Source organism: Talpa europaea (genome assembly GCF_964194135.1).
Source record: "Talpa europaea genome assembly, chromosome: 6".
Taxonomy (NCBI): Eukaryota; Metazoa; Chordata; class Mammalia; order Eulipotyphla; family Talpidae; genus Talpa; species Talpa europaea.
Genome location: NC_140072.1, coordinates 89,480,179 through 89,488,088, shown reverse-complemented (window position 1 = coordinate 89,488,088; position 7,910 = coordinate 89,480,179). Strand labels below are relative to the sequence as shown.

Genomic DNA, 7,910 nt, shown 5'->3' with positions numbered 1-7,910 from the left:
TATGTTAACATCTGTATTTGCCATTGTGTTTGTCTTTCCTTTGATTTTATTTATTTATTCTTTTAATAACTTTTTTTTTTTTTTGGGCCTTCTTTCATTGTTATTCGTCGCTCTGAGGTTCTGGCTTTAGGACTCCTTGTAGTATTTTTTGGCATGGGGGTTTAGTTGCAATGAAATTCCGGAGTTTCTGTTTGTCTGGGAAGGTCCATATTCTTTCTTCAAAGAGGAAGGAGAGCTTTGCGGGATAGAGTATTCTTGGTTGGCATCTGTTTTCTTGGAGTCTGTTGACTATGTCCCTCCACTCTCTCCTTGCCCGTAGTGTTTCTTCGGAGAAGTCTGATGTCAGCCTGATTGGTTTTCCTTTGAATGTTATCTGTTTCTTTCCTCTTGCCAGCTTCATTATTTTTTCCTTGTCCTGGATTCTTGGGAGCTTTACTATTATGTGTCTTGCTGTATTTTTCCTTTCGTTGTGGAAGTTTGGTGTTCTTCTTGCTTCTTGTATATCAATTTTCAGCTCCTTCTTCACATTTGGGAAGTTCTCTTCAATTATCTCTTTGAATATTTTCTCTGTTCCTACATCTCTCTCCTCTCCTTCTGGTATTCCTATAACTCTTATATTTCCTTTCCTCATGGAGTCAGATAGTTCCCGAAGTCTTTCTTCATTCTTTTTCCTTCGTACTTCTCTTTCCTTTTCTGTTTTGGTTCTTTTTATTTCTGTGTCTTCAAGATTACTTATTCGTTCTTCCATTTCATCTATTCTGCTTTCATTGCTTTTCCCAGAATTCTTTAGTTCTTCCATTAATTCTTTGATCTCCTGCATTTCTTTTACTTCCCTCTTTAGGGACTCAATTTCTTTCTTCTGACCATTGTTTTCCCTCTCTAGGGACTCAATTGCATTCTTCTGATTGTTGATTATTTTTCCCTTATCATTGTTTTCCTTTATGACTTCTGTCAGTTTTTTAATCACGGCAATTTTAAATTCTCTTTCTGCAAGGCTCAGAAATTCTTCCAAGTTATTGTCGTTGCAATCTGGGGGCTGGCTTTCTTTTTGTGGTGTGCTTTTTCTCTGGAGAGTTGCTAGGTTGCGTGTGGTTCTTCTCCTCCCTACTGTCTGTTTTCTAATTTGCCGTATGCGTTGGGACACTGTGTTGTTGGGACTTGCCGGCATCTTGGGTGGGCTTCTCTGTTCCCCTCTGGTTCTTCCAGGAGTCATCTGTCAGTTTCAAGCAGCCTTTACTGGAGAAAGGTCCCTGTTCTAAAATGCCGATGTGGGGACACACTCCCCTGTGCGCCTGGTCTGCCCCGGCGGTGGGTTCCTGCTCCCCTCTGGGCTTGGACTGCAGGCCAGAGGGGGTCTGGCGTGGGCGAACTTCCCCCGCTCACCTCTGGCTCCTGAGGAAGCCTTCTGCAGGTAGTCTTTACTGTAGAAATGTCCCTGTTCTAAAATGGTGATGTGGGACACACTCCCTGTGCTTCTGGTCTCAGGCACACTATTCTGCGCGCCTGGTCTGCCCCGGCTGTGGGTGCTCGCTCTCCCTGTGGGCTCAGACTACTTGTTCAGAAGGGGCCCGGTGTGGGCTAACTCCCCAGTTGGCCACTAGCTCCTTCAGTAGCCTGTGCTGGGGTCAAGTCGCTAGGTGGCACCAGAGATCTCTCCTAGAGCCCTTGGGGAGCTGATTTTCCACCCCGTGGGACAGGGAGCAGAGCGGGGATGGTAGGGTACACCTCAACGGCTTTGGGGTGCTGTGTCTGCCTTGTGCCCCACCGTCGTGGGGAACCCACGCCCCTAATTTCGTGCCCCGGGTCTCAGTTCCAAAGCCCTCAGTTCCAGGACGCGGGCTGTAGCCCAGATCAGTGGCGCGGGAATGGCGCCTTTTGAATCCCGCTCCCCTGCCTGGGCGCCTTGTTCCTGCTCACTCAGGGAGGGCCTCTGTCGTCTCCCCGCAAGCCTAGGTCGCAGGCGCAGGGCCCTGGGCAGCTGCAATCCGAGCGCCCGCTTTCGCGCAAGCTTACCGGGCGGCTGGGGCTGTGTGCTGGTGCTGGTCTCCTCCTGGGGGGCGGGGCTCTCTTTAATGGCGCCTGGAGCTCACCTCCGCGGCGGATCCTGCAGGGTTCGCCTCAGCTCCCGTTCACGGGGTGTGGTGGCTGAAATAGTTCCTTTCCACTCACAGTCCCACTTGCTGCATCCGTTTTTCTTGTTGGGCGTTTTGGTTTGTTGTTTCCCTCGTCTCTGCCGGTCGGAGAGTGCTGCCTCTGTGGGCGGGGGAGGGGAGCAGGGTTCTGCGCTTCCCTCCCTTCTTGTCCTCTTTTATGGCAACTTTCTTCTTCGGGCAGTTTGCTGGAGTCGTCCGTTTATCTTCCGTGTCCCAGTTCTCACTGGGACCTGCCGCTTTTCCTCCCTATTAACTTTTTTTAATGGGAGATCTTACTCGCAGCGTCTCCTCGCCGCCATGTTGCTCCACCCTCAGAAGATACAATTTTAAAAGAACATTCTTTAGTTTTAAATACAGAAAAAGGTGTTCAAGAGTAAGTGGGAGATATATGAGTTTACATCTGTTCAACAAAAATCCAAACTATTTTTTTAAAGATTTATTTATTCATGAATACAAGAGCTGGCATACAGGCCAGAGATGTGGGGGACGAGAGGATTCACCAGAGACAGTGGGGAACAGAACAGGCAGACTGACTGAAACACACTGCTGAGGGGAGCAGTGGGCTTGTCAGGAGAGATCTGCTGCGCCATGTGTGTTGCTCCCTGGCTGGCAGGGGATTGAACTCATGCTACAGAGGCTTCAGATTGCCCCATAGTGCAGTGCTTAAACCCCTGGGCCACAGGGAGGCCCAAAAATCCAAACTATTTTTGCTGAATGCATATTACATGCAAAAAACTGTGTAAGAACTGAATGATGGTTAAGACCGATACACAGTAAATTTTTCTCATATCTAAATTTTTACTAGGCCAACAGGGTGCATTCATTTAGCCGTTCATGCTTCTCTGACAACCAATATTTAAGCCTTTCTGTTGCATCAGCTAATGGCAATATTGATACTGTGTCATCTGGCACAAAAGCCCTAACTGGCAGTGAAGCATCTCCCATCTCTCTACAGTAATGTCCCAGAGGGCCTTGATTATCCTCCTCATCAGGCTTTCTTTGCTGGGAATTTAAGTTTTATAATTTGTGCCTTTTCTACATCCTCTAAAAAAAGGGCTAAATAGAAAGAGGTCTTAAGTCAAATATCCCTTTCGAAGGCCTAACTCAGGAAGAATTTCCAGTCTTTCGAGATCTTAGAACTCCTGCATAACTGAGGGAATATTAATTTATCAATTTAGGGTATTCGTTTTCAAACAACTGTGCGAATTTAAACTATTAGAGATACTTTTTCAGAATCCAAAGGTACTGGCCCAATAGATTTGATTTAGTAAGTCTACCCTGGGGCAGGCTTCTAACTGCATTGTGAAAATTTCCCCAGTACATGTGACATTCACCTCATCCCCTGGTTCAGAACTTCTGGCTTAAGGAAGTGAAAAAGATCAAGTGTCAACCTTCTTTGAACTGTTCCATGTTTCACATGTAGGAAGCAGGAGACAGACATTTTCTGTATGCCTCCATTCCAGCCCTTACCATCCAGCCCCTTCTCACATACTCCCCGGCACTGCCATCCTCAAAGATCAGTGTATTCTCAGTTAGGAAGACTAGCTATGTTTTCTCTTCTAACAGGCCTTGATTTCAGTTCTGTTATATACAGGATTCTCCCAAAATCTTACAAGGCAAATTGGCTGAGTGGAGGGGTCCAGACTACTCACTTCCAAGTCTTTGTTCTACCTCTGCTCAAACCATAAAACACTGGGACTTTCACTGCCACCTCTTGACCAGTTTTTAAAATGCTAAATGTGTTCCCCCAAAATTTATAGGTTGAAGCCATCATCCTGATGGGGTGGTATTGAAGATGGGTCCTTTCAGAGGTAATTAGGTGATAAGGGTGCAACCCTCTAATGGGATTAGTGCCCTTACAAGAAAAGACAAGAGAGAGATCATCTGCCCGGTGACATACAGCAAGAAGGCAGTCATCTGCAAACCTGGAAGATAGCCCTCACCAGACAGCAGGTCAACCAGCACCTTGATTCTGGGCTTCAGAAATATGAGAAACAAGTGTGTTGTCTTAAACTCCCCAGTTTATGGTAATCTGTTACAGCAGCTTGAACTGACTAAGTCACAAAGCTTCTTAGAGGCAGCCAATTAGAATAAATTGGACGAATGAGAAACTTACAAAAATGAAACCTCTCTAACACTATAAATAATATTATAAAATATTAAAATGTCCAGTGAATAAAAGCTAATATTCATTATTTAGTATACAGAAATTACATTATTTCAAAATAGGGTAATCTGGGAACGGCGGTGGCGGCGCTGGCCTTGGCAGCTCGGGGACTGAGTGCAAGTTACAGAATCACCATGATTCTTCAGAGGCTCTTCAAGTTCTCCTCTTTCATTCAGTCTGCAGTGTCAGTTCATTTCAGGAGGAACATTGGTGCCACGGCAGTGGCATTTAAGGAACTTGATCCTGTACAGAAAATCTTTGTGGACAAGATTAGAGAATACAAAACTAAGCGACAGGCATCTGGAGGACCTGTTGATACCGGCCCAGAATATCAGCAAGAGCTGGATAGAGAGCTTTTTAAGCTTAAGCAAATGTATGGCAAAGGAGATATGACTGCGTTCCCTAACTTCAAATTTGAAGAACCCAAGTTTGAAGTCATTGACAAACCACAGTCCTGAAGAAATGATGTAAAATGTATCTGGTAATTTATCGAGCATTAGTTTACAACTTAGGAGAAGTATCAGAATAAACATATTTCACCACCGTCAAATGTGATTTTAATTCTGATTCCAAATAAATAATTGGTGATGCTGGGTAAAAAAAAAAAAAAAAAAACAAAATAGGGTAATCTGTAGCAACTTATTTTCTTTAATTATTAGATCACATCCATCCAAAATAAATAGCAATGGAGCAACTTCTGAAAAGAAATATTACCAAAATATAATTATTTTAATAAAGATACCACAAATCATTACATAATTACTTAAAGAGAAGGCAGTGTAATTTTTGGAAGTCTATAAACATCACAGTTATAACCTTGTACATTATATTTTCTAAATTAGAAAGGGCTTTATTGTTTCGGAAACAATCATGCTGCCCAGTCCTTCCACAAAATGTAGGTGACAAAAATATGTTAGTTTAATCTTGCTTAACTAATATTTGTAATGATAGAAGTCATTTTTTGGCAATAAATCAACTCCTGGTTCCCACACCAAACACACGTGCACCAGCATGGATGGGCAGGAAGGAGGGAAGATGATGTCCTTTGTAGACAACCTGAAGTGAAAGCACATCACTGCATCAATGAGATGATGGTAGATGGTGAGAGGTGAGGTGCAGAGGAAACCCATCAGGGATTTGTCTCAAATGCTCAGAGACAGAGGAAAATGTGAGGGAATATGTGAGATGGTTTTTACATTGGAAATTTTACTGATATGGACAGGGCATGACTTGTACAAAGGACACTGTGTTTGATGCTTGTGGAAAGTGGGGAAGTTCCCCAAATGTCATCTATATGGTTAAGAGGGAGAGGCAGTAGAAGTATGATCATTGTTTATTTGCTAAGTCACCATTTCTTTTAAAGTTTCCAAATGTTGAAAAAAATGATGTGTTAACACAAGATTGAATAAAGCAAGATAGGAAGGTTTCTGTTTCCCCAAAGAACAGATTATATAGCTCTCCCCAATCACCCCCTATGGGGGAGTTTTAGGGATGCTGGGGTGGGCTGGAAGAAGGAGGGAGGGAGTGGGGAGAGAATGAAACCCTGAGAGTTCATTGGCTTCTCCTTAATGTCACTCTCCTCCTTGAGAGGCTCCTTTGCTCAGTCTGTACATTACTGCTTTAAAACAAAGCTCAGACCTAGTGCGATTTTCTTTGGGCAGCAGAAATAAAAATTACCAACATGTGAAATTTTGACGTTCAGACGGAAATCCAATCTTACTTGCTGCTTTCATTATGTTTGAAAATACTTTTCAAAAATCCACGACACTCTTTTGGGAGCTATCATAGAGTAATGTATTTGTGGCTTTGCTTCTTAAAAGTGTCAACATTTGATAGTAACAAGCTCTATAAAGTAGATTAATATATAAAAGTTGTGCACAAAATATAAATTAATCAGCTGATTGGCATTTTGCTCCTGCACCAGATCAGAGCATGTATGAGCCCCTAATCTCCTGTATTCCACAGTTACTATCTTTATATACCACGCTACTGAATGCTGCTTGGTGCTGAACGGAATGATGCGTAACATCTGTTTCAATGTGCATAATAGAACTAGTGCATAGTTTAGGACTTTAAATAAAACTTGAAAGGCTATGAGTTTCATCCAAAGTGGCAACATTTCTCCAGTCAGCCTTCAAGGACTATTACTCTCACAAGATAGTGATACCTTAAAATATTTAAATTTTATTACTGGGAATATAGGGGGAAGTTCACATATTTTTATGTCATATGGATTCTTCAGCCTTGGACCTTGCCAGTTCTGGACATTAGGGAGCTATTTTACTTTGTCATCATCACTAGTTCAATCAGTGATAGGGAGTCTTATAAAACCTATGACATTTCCACAAAAGTTTAATCCCTAATTCCCTGATAATTATTAATTTCACAGATATGCCTTTGAGTCCTGGGGATTTACTATTATTTTCAGAGCTCACATTTCTTGGTGGTTGTGCTTTTGAAAAGCATAAAAAGAAAATAACTTACTTGGCCATGAGCACAAGGGGGACTAAGAGAATTATTGAATTGTGGAGCTTCAGAAATCTTAAGGAGCATCTAATTCAATGTGCTCATTTTACAGATGAAGAAAAGCAGGCCTCCATAGACAGCTTATATTCGGAGTTTCCTGCTTCCCAGTCTAATTTTCATGAGATCATCACGAAAACTTAGTTGAAAATCCTCTGGGTCATTTTTGTGAATCAGAAGGTGAGAAAATTGCACCCACAGCTTTCCTCGTAGGTCCTAGCAGCAAGCAATCCATGTACCAACGTATGTTTATTCAACCTCCATGTGTCCACCATCCTGTACCAGACACGGTGGTAGGCAGGGATACAGGCAAGTGGAAGTTTTTAAAAGTATGTCAGTCACAGTTGATGAAACACTCAACTGGGGGAGAGCCTCATTTAGTGCATAGCATCACGGTCTCAGTTGATTTTACTTTTCATTCTGTCCTTAAGGGATAACTAGTCTTTTTCTTTACTGAAAATGACCAAGTGAGAGAGTGGGAATTTTAGCTTAAGGAACTTTAGTTAAAGGAAATATACAGGAAACATGATTCTCCTTAGAGATACGATGTAGGGGAAACCTGGGTTCTATATAAACATGTCTTTTTGGGGGAAAAGACCTAGGGGTATGTTCCTTTTCAAGGTAAAGGTCACTAAATTTTCATTGTCCTCAGAGACTGCAGTTGTTCCTATTCCCAAGTCACAGTGGGTCAGCTGAGGCATATGGAAGCTAATTATTAAATGTTAACAGAGCAAATTTGAGACAGGATAAGATTTTGCAACTTCTCAATTTCCAACTCTCCTTTATCAACTATTCTCTGAGGTTTACTCCATTCTCATGTTCAAAAAGCTAAAACCCAAAGCAACTTTACCACCGTATATTTTAGTAGTTGAATGAAAAAAGTATATGCTTTTTTCACAGTTTGCAAGCAAATCTCTAATTAAAAAATCAACAAATTAGTCTCCTGATAAAAGGGGCGAGGGAAATAAACAGTAGAACTGGCTTAAATATGCTGTGCAGTGTCTGTGTGCCTGCCTCTATTATTGAAAGTTAATATTTTGCTTGTTTTTGGAAAGTGTATTCCTTTT

General features: G+C 42.2%; 1 protein-coding gene across 1 annotated transcript; it reads left to right on the top strand.

Annotated features, from left to right (window-relative positions):
- Window positions 1–4,454: 4,454 nt before the first annotated feature.
- Window positions 4,455–4,778, top strand: LOC311171600 (ATP synthase-coupling factor 6, mitochondrial-like; the record flags this gene model as incomplete). The annotated part of the gene is made up of 1 exon (XM_084234572.1): window positions 4,455–4,778. One exon carries the CDS (start codon window positions 4,455–4,457, stop codon window positions 4,776–4,778), a length of 324 nt encoding a protein of 107 aa, XP_084090698.1.
- Window positions 4,779–7,910: the final 3,132 nt, after the last annotated feature.